Source organism: Mesocricetus auratus, unplaced genomic scaffold (assembly GCF_017639785.1).
Source record: "Mesocricetus auratus isolate SY011 unplaced genomic scaffold, BCM_Maur_2.0 Super-Scaffold_100015, whole genome shotgun sequence".
In the NCBI taxonomy this organism is placed as follows: Eukaryota; Metazoa; Chordata; class Mammalia; order Rodentia; family Cricetidae; genus Mesocricetus; species Mesocricetus auratus.
Window position 1 is genome coordinate 1701989 of NW_024429198.1, and position 19878 is coordinate 1721866.

Sequence of the window (19878 nt, forward strand, 5' to 3'; positions counted from 1 at the left end):
ACAAGATCTCTTATTGAAACTGCAGTTAGGTAGTCAGTTAGTAAGCCCCAGTGACTCCATCTCTGTTCAACTGCCCTCTTTCCCCCAGTGTTGGGGTTACAGGCATGATGTGCTACAGTCTGTGCCCCTCACCCCAGTTTTTCAAGATAGGGTTTCTCTGACTGTCCTGAAACTTATTCTGTAGACAAGGCTGGCCTCAAACTCAAGAGTTTCCACCTACCTCTGCCTCTGGAGTGAAGTTGTACGACATCATCCAGCAAATGACTAATTTTTTTATTTTTTTTTATTTTATGTGTACTGGTGTTTTGCCTATATGCTTGTCTGTGTGAGGGTGTTGGGTCCTCTGAACTGGAATGACTGTTGTGAGCTGCCATGTGGATGCTGGGAATTGAACTTGAGTCCTCTGGAAGAGCAGTCAGTGCTATTAAGTGCTGAGCCTTCCCTCCAGCATTCCCACCTCGTTTTTTAAGCATGGGTTATAGAAATTTGACTTTAGGGCCTCAGGCTCTTGCAGCTCTCCCTGGCTGAGCCGTCTTTCCCAGCCCTGTAGGCCAGTGTTCTGAGGGGAAGATGAAACTGTTTTGTCAAATGATTTTTATTGGTTCTTGTTGTTTTGAGACACAGTGTCACCTTGTAGCCCAGGTCTGCCCTAAGTTCTTAGTCCCCCTGCCTCTGCTGTCTGACTGTTGGGATTCCAGGCATAAGCTACCATGTCTTATCGAATGATGTTAGTGATGGCATACCAGTTTCTCCCTGTGTGAACCTCTGTGGAAAGTGTCAAAACATAGAGTTTGATTTTGTATAGCCAATAGTTTAAAAATGAATAACGAGTTAGAAGAATTTGAGTACATGGAGGCATCCAAGAGGCAAGAATTTCTCCTCGTTCTCCCGTAGCTGTTCCTTCCCCCCAAACCCACTGCCAGCGAGCAGTTCCTTGTGTACTTCTCCTGACTTAAACATCTGAACATTCAGGGTTCTGATGGTGGGGGCAGGGAGGGTGGCAAACTGGCTCAAGTATTTTCTCAGAGTGCTTGGCTTACTATTCTAACACAGCAAAGCATATTACCAGCCAGACCTGGTACTGACGTATTAAAATTATCCCTCCTGCAGTGGGCAAACATGAACTGACTGGACATAAAGTTGCCGTGAAGATACTCAACCGGCAGAAGATCCGAAGCCTGGATGTGGTGGGGAAGATCCGAAGGGAGATCCAGAACTTGAAGCTTTTCCGGCACCCTCACATAATTAAACTGTAAGCCCAGCTTTGTCAAACCTGGTCCCGTCATCTGCTCCTGCCCTTTGTTAAGCTGCCTAACTGGCAAGCCACAGTGGGGCCTGGCCTTCTTCCCGTGTCTGAGGCTGGTGGTTGCTTTCTGCTTCTGTGTTCATCCCGGTCCACTGCCAGTTACAAAGCCCGCCCTCCTGTTTTAGCGTGATTCATATCATGCCTATTCTTGTTCTTCCCGGTTGTCGGAACAGAGGCCCTTCGGATAATGCTTTGTGCTTCTGTTTGTATGTAGAGAACCCACTACTGATGTTCTAGTAAAAGTCTCTGTAGCAGGTGCCAGAGCCTCTGTTTGGTCTCCGGTTCTATCCAAAAGAAAAAAAGAGGCAAGACATTCCTGACCTCCAGATTTCAAATTTCTACATGTTGGGAATTAGGCTCATGAGAGACTGTGCGCTAGGAATGGTTTTTCCCTGTCCCGCTTGTACTTGATAGACATACCAGAATCTGAGGAATCTAGTATTGCAGGAGGACAGTGAGCCTCATTGTTGCTTTGAGGTTGGCTCCATGAGGCTATCGGTAGCTTATTTCTTACCCCTGTGTTACCATGTAGGCTATCATTTAAAGTTGCTTGGACTTTTCTGTTGAACTGGCCGGCTCAAATTGTTTGGTTTTTAATCTCATTTATGAAAGTGTTTTGTAACATCATATGCCCATGTCCATAAATGTACATTTCTTGCTTTGAACTCTGGGTCCTATGCCCGCTGCTTACTTTAAATCCTTACTGGGAGGTCCTGGTTAAGTCTCATCTCTTTATCACCTCTCACCATTGTGGTTAATTGCCACATCACCCCTGATGAAGACTTAGGAGCATCTTCAACAGTCCTGTCTACCCCTGTTTACCCCTCCCGCCTCCCTCTTCCTCCAGAGTGGATCGCTGCTCTGCCTCTCAGTGATTCAGCACCATCACATTGGTCTGGACCATCTGCCCTTTCCCGGGTTGCTGGAGGAGCCTCGGCTGCTTCTTAGCATTCAGTCAGTTCTTCAAACCGCTGCCACTCTTCTTTGAACATGCAGACCACGTGACTGCTAGCATTGAAAACATCCCATAGCCTCTCATCTTCCTTTACATAAAAGCCAAAAGTCTCTACCTTCCTGGCTGTGACATCTGGCCTCCAGTGACTGACTCCCTGTTCTCTCCAGGCTTGTTTTGCTTCTGCCTTACGATGAGCATGCCCAGCAGGCTCTGACCCGGGCCCTTGCCATTGCTCCTCACTCTGTCTGGTTCACCTTCCTCCCGGGGGAATGTAGTCTGCTTGCTCCTTCCTTCATTCGTTCCTTCCTTCATTCCTTCTTCCTTCGTTCCTTCGTTCCTTCGTTCCTTCCTTCTTCCTTCCTTCGTTCCTTCCTCCCTCCCTCCCTCCCTCCCTCCCTCCCTCCCTCCCTCCCTCCCTCCCTCCCTCCCTCCCCCCTCCCTTCCTCCTCAGCTTGGTTGTACTCTGGCCTTCCTGGAGAACTCTGTACAGTAGAGAGTTTGCCTCCTTTTCTCCATCGCATGCTCTGCACTACCTAATGCTTACTTACTGTCTGCTTCCTGGACCCTGGCTCACGAGCAGCACACAAGCAGGACACTGACTTTGTTCCCACAGTCTTGTAGCTTCTAGCACAGTTCTGGGTGTGTTACAGGTGTTTAGTGATTCTTATTGAATGGACGAATGCACGTGCTTTAATATTAGTAGATAAATGTTTTCTCTCACCAGGTACCAGGTCATCAGTACACCATCTGATATTTTCATGGTGATGGAATATGTCTCAGGAGGAGAGCTATTTGATTATATCTGTAAAAATGGAAGGGTAAGCCATTCTCATTTAATCCTGTACATATTTTGTAACTCCCCTGTACCCCTTATTTGCATCAAAATGTCAGAAAGCAATTTTCAGAGGTCTGTTTAGTAGCCAGTTCCCTTAGTCATATTTGCTTAGACTTATAGGCTGCTTAGAGGTAGAAAGGAAGACCTCAGCGATGGCCCTGAGCCACTTACACAGACAGACGTAGATAATAAGCCTCCCAGTTACATATTGTTCAAGGTCACATGACTTATTAGTGATAAAGTTCACTTAAATGCCTAAAATGTATACTCCTCAGATTTATGTTTTTGGGTGTACAAACTTTTTTCCTTTTTTTGAGACAGGGTCTCACTGTGGCACCTTGGCTGGCCTGGAACTCACTCTGTAGGTCAGATTAGCTTTTGATGCATGGAGACCTCCTTGCCTCTGCCTCCCAAGTGCTGGGATTAAAGGTGTGCTCAGCTTATACAAACCTTTTTAATATGCGTCTTAAACTTTTTTTTTGTTTGTTTTTTGTTTTTTCTTTTTTGAGACAGGGTTTCTCTGTGTAGCTTTGGAGCCTAATCTGGCACCCACTCTGTAGACCAGGCTGGCCTCAAACTCACAGATATCCACCTGCCTGTGCCTCCTGAGTGCTGGAATTAAAGGCATGTGCCACCAATGCCCAGTGCATCTTATACTTTCTAAGTATTCCTTACAAAATATATTATTAAATACTAAAGGTGTAGGCCTTGTTGTTAACCTGGCCACATTTAAGTTGCATCCACTCTTTGGTTTCTGGACTCTGATGTACCTGGCACAGTAGGAACAGGCTTCATGGAGGGCTTAGGGTTAGTCAAAGGCTTCAGTGCTGGAAGGACTGTGGACATTTAAGTTACAGATATGAATACTGAGCACTGTCCCCTGCCCACATCCGGCCTCAGGTTATGGGAATTGTACCTTCTAGAAGACCCACACCTAGCCCTGAGAAAAGAACTTGGCCTGCTCTCAGCCCAAAGTTGTGTGCATTATTCATTCATTCGCTTTATGTAGTGTTTCTCTTTAATCAGAATCAAACTCACTAACCAAGTTAATCTTTACTTATGTCTTAACACGATTAATTTCTACTTAAAACACTCCCTTCCTCATCCTTCAATGCCTCACTCCTGTCCCCTAGAGGAATTCTTCCTAAAATAACCACTGCCTTTTTTATCTTTTTCCTTCTGCTTATCATTTCCAGTCATTATGCACTACAGTATGGGGATGTTTGTTTTATGTTTTGAATGCTGAATTTTCAGCTCTCCTGTTTCTGTATTTCAGACATCTACCTTATTTTCTGAAATTGCCTTTAGACAGCCTGCCTGTTTGGCTTCACAGATGTACCCTTACCTGGTTGAGAAACACATTTTGGTTTTAATTGTCTTTCGATTCCTTCACTGCTCCATTCTTGGTGCTTTCTGCTAGGTCCCCCCCTTTTCCTGCTCATTTTATTTGTCTTTGTCTTTTTTTCATGACTCTTCCTCAGATCTGGTGATTCTTGACTGTCCACGTAAATGTCAGAATGAAGTTCCAAATGCCAAGCTCATAGACGTGTGAGATTTATTGGTTGGTGGCTTTTCCCGTCGGTTGAGTTGTTAATTTGGGTAGGGTGAATCATTTGCTAGCAGTTGTATTTTTCTTCTTCATTTGATTTGATATTTTCTGTTTTGTGGAAAGTAGTAGTTTAGCTCTTGGAACCGAGCTGGAAGTTGGGGTCAAGTCTCTTCTGTTAGTGTGCTGATTGTCACTTAGTGCACATCTTCCCTACAATGCCCTGTTCCTGCCGTGATGTCCTTGAGATGTCCTGTGCACACGTCTTTATTTCTTCCTCTAGACCTTGGTTTTGCTTCTCCCTTTGTGCTCAGTCTCTCTTCATCTGCTGTTCAAGCACTTCTTTTGAGGGCTGCTGTCTCTCGGTCTCTTTGTTTCATGGGCCCTGTGCACTGCTGATAACACCCTAGGCTGTGACCACAAACAAGACCCTGTGTGACCTCATCAGCTGAAATGTGCCTTGACTCTGCTGTCCTCCTTTAGTCTCTGCCATTCTTTGTACTGTATTTCTCTAAGTATAAGAATACTTTCCACTTTGTAGCCTTTCTACTTATTTTACTTCTTATATTATTAGTTAGTTTTTCTCTTCCTATTTCATACATCTTTTATAACATCTACTGGAACAAATAAAGGCATTAGATTACAAATTACATATTTTAATATATTTTTCTTGAGGAAGGATGTCTTACACTTCAATTTGCATCCCAAGAAATAGTTTGTCTTTGTCCCCACGTTATCCATGCGATGAAGGTGTAGAATTCTGGATTTAGAATGCTCACTCATGACCTGCCAGAGGATTGCATGTTAGAGTCCTTGCCTAGGGGATCTGCAGCTTATTTATTAAATGCACTCTCCTGGAGTGGGTGTAAACCAGTAGTGGTTATTACTTGATGAGCAAACATTTTTGAAGATTACTTTTAAAAGATTATATTTAAACATTTTAATTGTAGCATAAGGTTTTGTTTTTTAAGCACACAAAAGGAAAAAGTGTTAAGGGTTTTGCTTTGTTTAGATAAATAAAAGCATCTTGGACCCGAAGAGATGGCTCAGCAGTCATGAGAGTGTGCTGTTCTCTCAGAGGTCTGGAGGTCTAGAGTAGCTCATGACTGTCTCTTAACTCTAGATCCTTATAGTTCTGGCCTCTGTAGGCATCCATATGCAGGTGTATACACACACATACACACACACACACACACACACACACACACACACAAAACTTAAAAATATCTTAAATTTCAGAATACAGTCTGTGGTTGCTTTGTAATTCTTTTACAGTGCTCTGTTACTTTGTCATAGTCTAAAGTGGTACCCCCATCCCAACAGCACTTTCTGTATTCTTTTCCTTTCCTTTGTTATCAACTAAATTCATTCTTGGACTGTTTCATCCATGTGTGTGTGTGCATTCTGTTTATTCTGTTTATTTTTGGACAGTTTCATCCATGTGTGTGTGTGCATTCTGTTTATTCTCACTCCTGTGCTCGCTTCTCCCTCCCACTCCTGTCCCCCTCCTTCCTGCAGGCCTCTTTCTGGCTTGCATGACTTTTTGTTTTGTTTGGCGATCTACCGAGTCTGACTAGGACTCTCTGTTTGACCATGGTTTGCATTTGTCCATCAGAGCATGTTCTGTGTCACTCTGACCCTTTTCTCCCCACTGTTACACTGATGTGTTTTTTGTTTTTTTAACTGTCATATTTTTGTCCAGTAGAATAGGGCCTTCCTTTCATTCATTTCTGTATTATGAATGTCTAACCTGTATAGCATGTTGAATGTGTTCAATAAATATTTATTAAAAGAATGAAGGATTAAAAATCACCAACTAGCACGCCTAGTTTCAGGTAGAAGTTGAAATTACTAGACCTAGCCCATGAACTACAGAAGATGACAGGTTTTTTAGTGTAGTCTATGCAGGTGATAGGATCAGAAAGTTGAGCTGCTGATCTGGGTCCCTGTAACCTCCTGGCATTTCAGTTTAGTGTTTGCCTGCATTACTTCCCCTTTTCAAAAGTACCTCATGGTGACGGATACTTGGAAGTTTTCATGCTTCGGCACTTTATAGGCTGGAGAATTGCAAGTTTCCGTTGAAACTTGTATTATTTAATATAGTGCACAGCTTAAGATACTTTTCTATTTTTCCTAGCTGGATGAAAAGGAAAGTCGACGTCTGTTCCAGCAGATCCTTTCTGGTGTGGATTATTGTCACAGGCACATGGTGGTCCACAGAGACCTGAAACCTGAAAACGTCCTGCTTGATGCACACATGAATGCAAAGATAGCTGATTTCGGTAAGGACATTTTGAACTATTTGGGGAGTGTAGGTAGCCGTCTTTAGTAGTGTCTGTGGGGTATGCTGAAAAATCTCATCTTGTAAATGAACATGCAAAAGGGGAAAACAGTGAGTTCCTCTCTTCTTCAGAACTGAGTATAAAGAGATTTAGTTATTTTGTGCACATGTACACATGCAGTCGCGTGCTCGTGCACACACAAAAACTCATACACACATGTGTGCATGAGTGGGCACACACACACATGCACATTTACATGTACACAGACTCATATACACATAGCAAAGGACATCTTTGGGAACTGTTTCTGTTCTCTCACCCTGGGGTCTCACAGACTAAACTCAGGCTATCAGGTTTGGTGGGAAGTACCTTTGTCTGCTGAGCCATCTAGCCAGCTGTAAAATTCAGTTTTGTGATAGTAGATATTGCAAGTTACGATGACTTTATGTCCAATATATTCTTTTGGTCAAGTATGGAGAAAATGGGGTGGGATTATTGAAAAAATGGAAATCTAGAAAGGAAACTCTTAAATATTTAAATGCTATAAAGTTGAATTTCAGATGCGGTTGCACATGCCTCTAATCCTATATTCCAGAGATGGAGGCAGGTGAATTCAAGGGGGAAACATAGTAAGGCCCTTTTTCATAAAAGAAAAGGGAATAAAATACAGAGATTATAGGTTCAAGGTGACCATTTTGGGCTTGGGTTTTGTTTTTGAAAAACAGAGAAGGACTGGTAGAAAACTTTCTATTTATCTGAGATTATTTTGCCTATCAATATCTATTAAAAGTTAAGCATTTCACATTTATTCTAACAAACAAAACTGTCACTAGTTTAATATATACTCATTAAACTCTAGTTGTTGAAACACATTGTGCATTTTTGTATAAGGGTGAAGTATTTAGGAGGTAAAGTTTGTGATCACGTTGAAGAAAGAAAAAATAAATGGTGGTTGATCTTGTTAACATAAATAAATTTAGCTGTGTTTAATGGACTTTTCTTTTTGTCCGTGGGGAACCTTGAGTGGCCGTTGTTTGTCTTTTCAGGTCTTTCAAACATGATGTCAGATGGTGAATTTTTAAGAACAAGCTGTGGCTCACCCAATTATGCTGCACCAGAAGTAATTTCAGGAAGGTAGTATTTGATATAATGCTACTTTTGATGTATGTGTAGTTACTTACTTCTTTTTAGATTTTGTTAGTCTATATTGTCATATTCAATACTGGAGAAGGAAAGAGAGAAGTGTTTTCTCACCAGCAAATTTTGCATTTTAAGAATAATACATGAGGAGCAGGAGAGGTGGCTCTGTGGTTAAGAGCACTTGCTGTTCTAGAGGACTAGAGTTTGGGTCTCAACACCCACATTCAGGTGGCTCACAGCTGCCTGTAACTTACCTCCAGGAGACCCAATGCACTTTTGGTTTCTGCAAGCAGTTACATGCATGTGTGTATACACCACGGACAGACTGATAGAAAGACAGCCAGCCAGCCAGACAGACAGACAGACACACACACAAAGATAAATTTTATAAAAAATGTGAGTAAATTAGCAAAACCATTTATAGAGGAAAATGTTGGTTTGCAAGTCATGTTAGGATGAATTTAAAGCAAGTCAGTTGTAAAGGTAAGATAGGTTAAGTTACTGAAAACATATCAAACCACATACTCATGAGAAATGGCTAACTTGACAAAAAATAAAAAATGAGCATTACAAGAGGTTCATGCTTGTAATTCTAGAGTCTGAGACGTTGATATCATTCGTTGATATCCAAGACACTACCTCAAAAAACAAAACAAACCAAAACAAACGAAATACCCAAACAGAAAGCAAAATGGAGTTTCAAGTATAATGTAATGTATAGTTTCATAGTTATTCAAATGGATGTCATCTGTGTAGTAGCTTCATGTTTTACAAGGAAAGAAAGTGTCTTAGGAAATTGAACTAAAGAAGTGGTCCTCCAGAATCAGGAGTCAGAGGGGCTGGGTGTAGTGTGTACTTACACCCTGAGCACTGCACATGTTTTGAGGTGGAACTATATAGGTAGAGCCTGTATCAGGAAAAAGTGAGGTGGGGGAGGGAGAGAGGGAGAAAGTCAGATTCATTTGTGTTCAGTCTTGCTCTAGGTCAGCTAGACACTGCAGTATAAGAATGCTAAACTTGGCTGGACAGTTGGTGGCGCACGCCTTAAATCCCAGCACTCAGAAGGCAGTGACAGGCAGATCTCTGTGAGTTTGAGGCCAGCCTAGTCTACAGAGCGAGTGTCAAGACAGCCAGGACTACACAGAGAAACCCTGTCTCTAAAAACCAACCAACCAGCCTATCAAACAAGAAAATTCGTTTGTGTTTTCTGTCTTAATTCCTTTGGTATGGAAAAAAATGCAGGACCTAGATACAATGGTGGATATAATTATATAAAAAAAGTGATGCATTATGATCAAACATACATAAAATGAACTGTTAGCAAAATCTATTTGTTTAGTAGGCATAGTCAGTCTATGAGGTCTGGATGAATAGGAACACTTATTTTCAAAAAAGTTTTTATTGATATTTGTAATAATTTATTTTGTCATTTTGAATATTTTTTTTTCTTCCTGAAGCCAGACTCTAAATGCATGATTCAACTTTTTTTTTGCAGCAAGATACTTATCTCCAGCCCCCTGAACGTGGGTGTCAATTGGGGGGCTTGGGCAGTATATGGGGCCATCCCTAGTGCATGAACTGGCTTTTGGAGCCCATTCTCTGTGGAGGGATACCTTGCTTAGCCTAGGCACATGTTGGGGGGCGTGTGTCTCGGTCCTGCCCCAAATGATGTGACAGACTTTGATGATCCCCCATGGGAGGCTTCACCCTCTCTGAGGAGTGGATGGGGTGGGCAGGATGGTGAGATGGTTGGGGGAGTGGTGGAGGGAGGAAGAGGGAACTGGGATTGGTATGCAAAATAAGATTGTAATTTAAATAAAAAGGTGGGGGCAGATACTTGTCTCCAGAGTGCTTCCAGTAGAAGTTTAAAGTACTCTGTGAATTCTACTTATCTCTTCAGCCTCAAGCTTTTGAACCTTGATGTGAGGGTTTTAGGAGAGATGGGTGAGATGGACTCAGAGTCTGGCACTACAGAATTGAATCTTGGGCCAGTGAGGTGGCTCAGCTGGGAGAGCACTTCCTGCCAAGTGTGGTCCCTGAAACTTACGGAAAGGTTGAAGGAGAGAACTGACTCCACAGGCTGTCTGTCCACCCCCACACTCACCGTGCGCCTGCACGGATATACACACGGCACACCAACACGTGTACGAGCACACGTGCATGCAGACACACACACACACACACACACACACACACACACACACACACACACGAAATTAAAATTTATTTAAAAAAATCCTTTATCTCCGTGCCTCAAATTCAGCATCGATCATGATGGTTCAAGGTTGGGCCTTCCTGATAGGACCGTTTGAAGGTCATAGTAAGGTAGTAAAACAATTTTACCCATGGCTCATAATTGGCAAAGCACCTTAACTTTAAAAAGGTAACACTGGTAAGATTAACATCTTTATGTGTGATGTGCAGCAGTTGCTATAAATACCATATTCTGAATACTGATTTCTTTAAGAATTATTTTCTTGTGTTGATTGTTTATAAAATGCTTGTATTTGGAGAGTGTTGAGTAATGCTTTTTGCTATTGTGATTAATGCAGCCGTCTTCCCTATTCAGATTGTACGCAGGCCCTGAGGTGGATATCTGGAGCAGTGGGGTCATCCTCTATGCCTTGTTATGTGGGACCCTCCCCTTTGATGACGACCATGTGCCAACTCTTTTTAAGAAGATATGTGATGGGATTTTCTATACACCGCAGTATCTAAATCCCTCTGTAATCAGCCTTTTGAAGCATATGCTGCAGGTAGATCCCATGAAGAGGGCCACAATAAAAGATATCAGGTAATTTGAAACCAGTGTACTTTTCTACCTTTTGAGTCTCAAGACATGAGAAAAATTTCATTTTATTAATGACGTATATTTTCTCCTGCCGTACACTTTGAGTCATAGGAAATTGAGTTAAGCTTCTTTATCCCTTTCCATTTACTCCTTATGCTGAAAGTCCTGCTGAAGCCAGGCAGTGGTGACACACATCTTTAATCCCAGCTCTCAGGAGGCAGAGGCAGGTGGAACTTTGTGAGTTCAAGCCCATCCTGGGCTACAGAGTTTGTTCAAGACAGCTGGAGACTTCTGCCTGCTGAAAAAGAGACTCCAAGTGGCAGGGCATGGCTTTAACCCCCCAGATGGGTTCTATTAAATTGATATAAAATATGCCGGGTGGTGGTGGCGCACACCTTTAATCCCAGCACCCGGGAGGCAGAGGCAGGCGGATCTCTGTGAGTTAGAGGCCGGCTGGACCGACAGCCTCCAAAACAATACAGAGAAACCCTGTCTCGTAAAACCAAAAAAAAAAAAAAAATTGATGTAAAATATCGAAGCGAGAAGTGGATTTGCATATGTTTTAGATATGTTTTCATAGTTAAAATCTGATAGAAAATGCCAGTACTTGGTTGGGAAGCTGCAGGAGAATGACAGTGAATTTCATTCCAGCCTGGTCTACACGGTGAGATTCTGTCTCAAGACCAGTTGGAAACAAACAAAAAAAATACCCTTAAAATTACAAACAAAACAAAAACAAGAGAATAAAAGAATACTTTTATGTCTAATACTTAGACAATAACCATTATTCTTTGGGGGATATTTTCCTCGGTGTTTTGTTGTTGTTTTCATTTTCATTTTGTTTCTTAAATTTTAGCATAGTTCTTGATATGGTTCCATATCCATTTATATGTGCAATTAAATGATATAATAGGGAATCATTCAGAGAATGATCTTTTGGGTCATGCAGAACTGGGTCCTGAGGGTGGGAATAAATTTTACTTGTATGAATTGCTTAGCATGAAACTAAGTATACAGAAGAATTGCATGCTTAGAACTTTGTTACTAAGTTCTTTTCATGTAACATGAGGCAGTATAAACAAGAGTGTAACAGTGAAGCTATACAACATAATTTCTTTCTGAGCTGGAAAATACCTGGATTTTGTCATTGTCATTTGGGTAGACATATCTTTTCATTAGACTGCAGCAATTCTTAAAAATAAGTGCCAGGGCCGGTCAGTGGTGGTACACGCCTTTAATCTCAGCACTCGGGAGGCAGAGGCAGGTGGTTAGCCAGCCTGGTCTATAGAGTGAGTTTCAGGTCAGCCAGAGTTACACAGAGAAACCCTGTCTTTACCACCCCCTCCCCCCAGAAAATTAGCAGCAGGCTAGAACATTTTTCTCAAATGAAGTATGAGCTACAAAGAGGAAAACAGTTAAAAAAAATGGTAGTAATATAGTATGGGTAGAAATGTAAGTTAATTCATTTCCTAAACTCTTGAAAGTTGTTTTTATTCTTGGTTTTACTCAAAATCCTTCCCTGCACATTGCTGTTTCCTTTTAGGGAACATGAATGGTTTAAACAGGACCTTCCAAAATACCTCTTTCCTGAGGATCCATCATACAGTTCAACCATGATTGATGACGAGGCCTTAAAAGAAGTGTGTGAGAAGTTTGAATGCTCGGAGGAGGAGGTCCTCAGTTGTCTGTACAGTAGAAACCACCAGGACCCATTGGCAGTTGCTTACCACCTCATAATTGACAACAGGAGGATAATGAACGAGGCCAAAGATTTTTACTTGGCAACAAGCCCACCTGATTCTTTTCTTGACGACCACCATTTAACTCGGCCGCATCCTGAAAGGGTACCATTCTTGGTTGCTGAAACACCAAGGGCACGGCACACCCTTGATGAATTAAACCCACAGAAATCCAAACACCAGGGGGTACGGAAAGCAAAGTGGCATTTAGGAATTAGAAGCCAAAGTCGACCAAACGATATCATGGCAGAAGTTTGCAGAGCAATCAAGCAGTTGGATTATGAGTGGAAGGTAAGAAGGCAAGCACTCTCCCTAACACATTTGGCGAGCCTGTAGACAAAAGTCTTTTGGAGAAGAATTGATTTGATGTGCCTTTGTTTTTGTCCATATCAAATGCTAGGTTGTAAACCCCTATTATTTGCGTGTACGAAGGAAGAATCCTGTGACAAGCACATTTTCCAAAATGAGTCTACAGCTATACCAGGTGGATAGTCGGACTTACTTATTGGATTTCCGTAGTATTGATGGTAAGTACACACAAACCCACAGAGGTGATATGTTAGACCTGGTTAACTAATTTGGTTTATAGTTTTTTTCTTTTCTTTTGAATTAAAACTAAGCATGAAAAGTAGTAAGTTTCAATACATCACTTTGTTTTCTTTTTCCCCTCCCCTCCTCTCCCCCTCCCCTCCGCTCCCCTCCCCTCTCTCCCCCCTTCCCTTTCCTCCCTCCCTTCCCTTTCCTCCCCCTCCCTCCCTCCCTCCCTCCCTCCCTCCCTCCCTCCCTCCCTCCCTCCCTCCCTCCGCATGTGAGTTTTGGTGCCCTCACCCAAGTGTACATAGGGTGAGGGCAGTAGAGACCAATGTCAACTGCCTTTCCTCACTCTCCATCTTACTTTTGAGACAAGGTCTCTTTCCAAACAGGAGGTTGCCCTTTAGGCTGAACTTACTGACCAGCAAGCCCCAGGGATCCTCTCATTTCCAGCCTTCCGTGTTGGGGTTATAGATGTGCACCTCCTGGCCTGGCTTTTACATGGGTCTGGGGATTGGAATCGAGGTCCTTATGCAGCGCAGCAGGCTCTTCATCCACCAGGCCGGCTCCCTGGCCTCCAGCAGGACACTTTCATACTTTGTTTTATCATCCTCCCCCACTGCCTCTCCATCTGCAACCTCTGTGTCTTATGAAGAGTCCTGGCTTTTTCCTGGGAGGCAATAGAATGTCACTTCTGTGCTCCACGACACTCCATGTAGTACATGTTGAACATCTGTAGTTCTTTTACAGATCATCATCCTGGGGCCAGGAATTTAGTTCAGTAGTGAAGTTCTTGCCTAGTATACATAAAACACTGCCCTCGATCACCACTCCCATTTCTCCTGAAGTAGAAAATGATTATTGTCCTGTAAAATCTTTAAAAATTTACAGTTTAATTCTAAAGTGATAAATTTCTTTCATGTTTCTGTTGCTTTGTAAGGTTCGTTCTGACAACATAAATTTTTTTATTGTAAAGAAAAGGTTGATGTTATTGTAGTTTTATTTACTATTAAGTACTTTAAAAATTAAATACAAGATTATGGCTGTTCTTCCAAATCAGCTATACCAGTATCAATGGGAGGATATTTAGAATTATTGCTTACAGATGCAAAGGCAGCACCTACAGAGTATAAGGAAAACAAAGGTTTGAGCTGTGATACACACTGGCCAACCTGATGGTCTGGTTATTTACTTATTTTTGAGAAAGGGTCTTCCAAGTAGGCTGGCCTGACTTTGAAGCGGGGGGCAGTCCTCTTTGTTCCGCCCTTGAGTGCTGGTGACAGGTGTATGCCATGCCCACAGGTCTGGGTAGCATATGCCTGTCGGCTTACACACACCAATACAGTTTGAGACTGGGAACAGGCTTTATTTTTCTCTTAGTATTTAGATAATTTTGCAGTCTGAGTTATATCAATTCTTGGACTTGGCCAACTAAATGAATACTTATTATTCCTATATTTCTGTTCTAGTAGTATTTCTACTTATATTTTGTTCACAACTAGTTTCTCTTTCATTTTTAGTGTTGCTTTTGTGGTACTAGAGATGAATCCAGGCTTTCTCAATAAGCTCTAGGCCCAGCCCTCTTTTTACTTTTTACTTTGAAGAAAGGTCTCACAAGTTACCCAGGTTGTCCTTGAACTCTAGCTCCTGCTTTAGCTTCCCGAGTAGCTGAGATTGAAGGCCTGTACCACTAGGCCCTGCTTTTCTGATTTTGCTTATTGGAATTGTTGCTCTGTTATGCTCGCAGATGAAATATGAGAAAGTGCAGAGAGAAAAGCACTGAATTGAAATTGGGAGGGTAGAGTGCCCAAGTGGTGGAGTTTTTCTGTTCATTTGTTCCCTTAACAAATCACTTGACTTCTCTGGCTTTTGCTTTATATCAGTAAAATGGTTCTTGGCTGAGATGATTTCCAAGATATCTTCCATATTTCAAGTGATTGATTCTATGCTTTTAATAGAAAAGAATTTTACTGCTAGGGGATTTTTATTAAAACCCAGGTTATTAGTTTCCTGGCTCTTAGTCAATTAAAAAGTCAAGAGTAGTAGATTGTGTAGACTGGTCATCATAGGCATTCTTCATACTGTATGCAAAAACTGTGAGTGAGTAGCTCAATCCAGACAAAGTGCCCCCATTTGAGAATGTACAAATTACACGTGCTCTGGGGAGCTGGTCAGTAGTCTCACTTAAAGAATCTGATTCATACTGTTGGAACACTTGAGGGACAAATAGTAACATGTGGGAATTCTTTTCACCCAGATGAAATTACAGAGGCCAAATCAGGGACGGCTACTCCACAGAGATCGGGGTCCATCAGCAACTATCGATCTTGCCAAAGGAGTGACTCTGATGCTGAGGCTCAAGGAAAGCCGCCAGAAGTTTCTCTTACCTCATCTGTGATCTCACTCGACTCTTCTCCTGTTGACTTAGCTCCAAGACCAGGAAGTCACACAATAGAATTTTTTGAAATGTGTGCAAATCTAATTAAAATTCTTGCACAGTAAACCTAAAACTTTGCTTATTTCTTTGATGCAATAAGCATGCATAATAAATCATAGCCAAACACTTCCACTTATCAAGTTTTACATATATATATATACACACACACATATATATACATACATATATACATACATACGTATATATATATAATATATATACATATATATTATATATATAACTAAGGATTGGCCTTTTGGAATGCAGTTTGCACAAGAATTGGAAAATGATAAAAGCCTTGTGTGGAAATGAATTGGGACCATTTTGTTGTCCCTTATTCAATAGATACATATAGCATAATATATACATAATGGATTGTAGATCTCAGGCTCACTTGATTTTTTTTTTTTTTGACCATTTTAATCTGGTGTAACAGGGCTTCATAGGCCATAAATTTACCATAAAAGCCTTCACATATGTTGATGTTTTATATTTGTTTCATGAATTAATTATTTGCCTAGGATTCCCCATAGACCTTCTTAAGTGATGCTGTTTTCTGGGCTCCTTAGCTCCTTAAATAACTACTATTTCCATTTCTGGTAATATTGTGAATGATTTCCACGTCATTAAGATGCTGTTTTGTGTGGTAAATCATACCAGATATAGAGTCAGTTTAAATATTTTCTTTAGCTTGTAAGCCCCCAAATCCACAGTATTTATATATTCAGAAACTCTGAGCCCTAAGTTTACTTCTACAATTTCCCTCTTTGTTTTGTATATGAAGTGCTGCTTTGGATCCAAGAGTGGACTTGCTCATACTGTACTGAATCATGTTTTTGTCACTGTCACAGATTCTTCTGGCTATCATGCCAGCCAGTGTTGAATGTCATTTGATTGTGTATTTTTAAAATTGATTCAGTGCATAGAAAGGATATCTTTTATAAGCTTTGAATACTTGGATTGGATTTTTAACCTCTGATTTTCTTTTGGACATTTTTTTAAAAAAGAAAAATTGAAAGAATATAGTGATTGCATGTATGTCTACTGCTTAGTTCCAACAACTCCTATTTGGCTGCATTTGCTCTCTAGGTCCATGTATGTACAAAACCATAGATATGCATATATATTTGAATGTATGTATGCTTTTGTTCTGAACCACTGAGATGTTAAGAAACACATACCCAGCCCTAAATACTTAAGCGTCTCCTAAATATAATATTGTCCCTTAAGAAACTCTTGAATGCATTATAAAATCAGTAATTTCCAGAGAGCTCATGACCTTCCATATTTATCTCTTAACTGTCCAGAATCCCATTTACATTTTTTTTTTTTTGAGACAGGGTCTCTCTGTGGCTTTGGAGGCTGTCCTGGAACTCCCTTGGTAGTCCAGGCTGGTCTCGAACTTACAGAGATCCGCCTGCCTCTGCCTCCCGAGTGCTGGGATTAAAGGCGTGCGCCACCAACGCCCGGCTTACATTTATAGTCTCATTTCAGCTGTATCTCTCTCTCTCTCTGTTTTTTTTTTTTTTTTTTTTTTTTTTTGAGACAGGTTTCTCTGTGGTTTTGGAGGCTATTCTGGAACTGGCTCTTGTAGACCAGGCTGATCTCGAACTCACAGAGATCCGCCTGCCTTTGCCTCCTGAGTGTTGGGATTAAAGGCGTGCACCACCACCACCTTCAGTTGTATCTCTTTAATCAGGTTAATAATATTTTGAGAAAGTATAGAAAGGATCAATTCTTAAAATGGTCAAGTTTATTTCAGGTTTTATTTTTAAAAAATTAGTGGCTAAAGAAGTAATATCTTTCTTAGACCTCTGATTTCTATGCCTCTCCCCTTTAAGTGACAGCACAGCATTAGAGTTGTAAATGAAGATTTAAAGTCACAGAAGACAAAGCTTGGTATTTTATGAGCTTATAATTAATTTCTTATTGTTCATATTTGGCTTCTATTGAAGTTTAAGGAATTGGGTCTGAGGCTCTAGCTCAGTGGTGGTGCTTGTCTAGGATGCATCTAGCTTGTGGGTTTGATCCCAGAAATGCAAACATATATTTTCCTTAAAAGGTAATCATTTCCCCTTTTCAAGAGAGACTTTTTTTCACTATATTTATTTTAAAAAATCCTACCCCCCCAAAATCTGTTGAGCACTTACATAACCAACCAGAAGGGAATGAATTTGGAGGTCACGATAACTTGCATAAAGGGTTACTCTATAGTTTATGCACTGAATTCCAAACAAAGATTATGATTCTTTTGTTCAGGGCTTGTTTTATTCAACTCCAATTTGGAAGCTGTATAAAGTAATGGATCCTCCATTGAAATAAGTTCTGAACTGTATTTATACCGTGAGTGTGTGTGTGTCCTTTGTTTGGGGTTTACTGACGTTACTTATGCTGTCCAAATGCAGCATTGTGTTCCTGATGTAAAGAATGGAAGAGTGTGTTTTTAAAATTCCAGATTTGTAAATAGAACTAATATCTCTATTAACTGTTGGGGGGAAGGGGCACAAAAGGAGGAACCAATTAAATAGGACCTTCTAAAAATTGTTAATTTTGTAAACTTTGCTTCTTTTATAAGTTATTCTGTGATTCCTTTTAGTTACTGAGTTTTATTTTGAAGATATTTAAATATTGCACTTGTATAAATAGTATGATAAATATAGACTATTGCAGTCAATTTTTTTTAAGCTAGGCTATCTGAAATGACAAGTCAAGCTGGCAACAGAATTTTCACAAATGTATTGTGAATGTAGTTTGCAAAATTCTTATGTTGAAAATGTAAGGGAGTCAATGCAAATGATTTTTAATCTTTTTTTATTATCTTTTCAGCAGTTTATATTTTTTTGTGATTTTATGCAACCATATTTTTACTTTGTCTTGATAACTGAAAGCTGTATAAGTTTTTGCCAGAAAAGTACTGTATACATAGTTTTAAATATAACAGATTTTGCTGATATGTAAAAATTTTGCCATTAAAATTGATTTCTCATGAAAGGAACTTTTCTACCAAGTTTGGACATGTGGGAGCTTAATATATCTAATTTAAAATAATTTCACTGAAATAAACACCATTGCTTTTACTTTGATTATATTTTTTCTTAAGATGATTTTGTAGTGTTTTGGAGTCTTAGGTAATTTTATATGAATTCTCTCCCTTCCTTGCACCATCCTTTGGACCTTTGATGCCATTCACAGATGAACTAATGTGGCTGGGTGTGTAAGATCTGAGTTCCATGTGGCATTTTGGGAATGAAAGAAAAACATATCTAAATCTTTCTTCCTTCTCCTTAACCTCCGCCTGCTCAATGTGGACCCTGACAAGATGAATGAGATTCCACACACAACCTAACTGTGAAGTTGGATGTAGGGCGGAGTCAATCTTTGTGGGTTATGTATGATTGCCCAGAGTACCTTGATTTAGAAAGCTGGCATAATAAAAGAAAATACTCATTTGTCATCCATTACGTCTTTCTTGATTAATCTAGGTGTGGGAGTTGGCAGTTCACTTATTCATGGCTGAGTATCTGGGCTCTTTCATGTACTGAAATATAAAATAGTGCTTGATTATATTTTAGTACCCCAAATGCTGATTTTCGTTTCTCATAAATTTGTTTAGGTTTCATCTAGAAATCAGCCATCTAGACAAAATATTAAGATGCAAACAGAAAAGTTGAAGCAGCTGTCACACACTATTCACATACTAGTCACAACCACTGGACAGAATTCCATCATTGCTCAAATATTGTTTACTATTAAATCTAGAAAAGCTCTTGGGGCTTTTGCTAGATTGCTGGCTTTCTAAATATTTAAGACAGCAAAGACGTATTAAAGAATGTTATGAACAGCATGTAAAGTGCTTTCAGACAACTCATTTTCATAGGCATTCTCTGAAAATCTGCACAAGAAACTGTCATGTGAAACCACATCTATTAAACTGCCTTGTTTATTATGAATGAATAAACTTCTGGTGGTTGTAAATGCCAACAAATATGTTTAGTGACTTGGAAGTTATTGCCAAACCTTTACTGGAGTAGAGGGCATCAAAGTTAAGACACCCCAAGAGACTCAGAAAATGAACAGAGCCTCAAGCACTGTTCACTTATGGCCAATGTGAACTATTCATGACAAAGGCGACCAAAACTTCAAGATACAAGTTCTGCTCCATCCATCTTGTTAGGGATTTATGGAGATACACACATATGCACTACAGTACAAAAATAATGTAAGCATGGGCTCAGTGGATAGTCTGTGTGTTTCAGGATTATAGTGAATGTGACCATATACACCTTCATCCAGGAGGGAATTGCCTCCACCACAGT

At 40.5% G+C, this 19878-nt stretch overlaps 1 protein-coding gene across 2 annotated transcripts in view; it reads left to right on the forward strand.

Moving 5' to 3' along the window:
• Prkaa1 (protein kinase AMP-activated catalytic subunit alpha 1) overlaps positions 1–15628 on the forward strand; it is a 32446-nt gene extending 16818 nt beyond the window's left edge. The window contains exons 2-9 of one of the 2 annotated variants that reach the window (XM_040757650.1): positions 1111–1252; positions 2986–3079; positions 6780–6924; positions 7971–8058; positions 10634–10858; positions 12399–12885; positions 12995–13121; positions 15383–15628. In XM_040757650.1, the coding sequence (XP_040613584.1) occupies positions 1111–1252; positions 2986–3079; positions 6780–6924; positions 7971–8058; positions 10634–10858; positions 12399–12885; positions 12995–13121; positions 15383–15627 (1553 nt within the window). In that variant the 3' untranslated portion in view covers position 15628. Of the gene's footprint in view, positions 1–1110; positions 1253–2985; positions 3080–6779; positions 6925–7970; positions 8059–10633; positions 10859–12398; positions 12886–12994; positions 13122–15382 lie in introns of those variants that run through there. The other variant, XM_040757651.1, reaches the window with a different exon arrangement.
• Positions 15629–19878: the final 4250 nt, after the last annotated feature.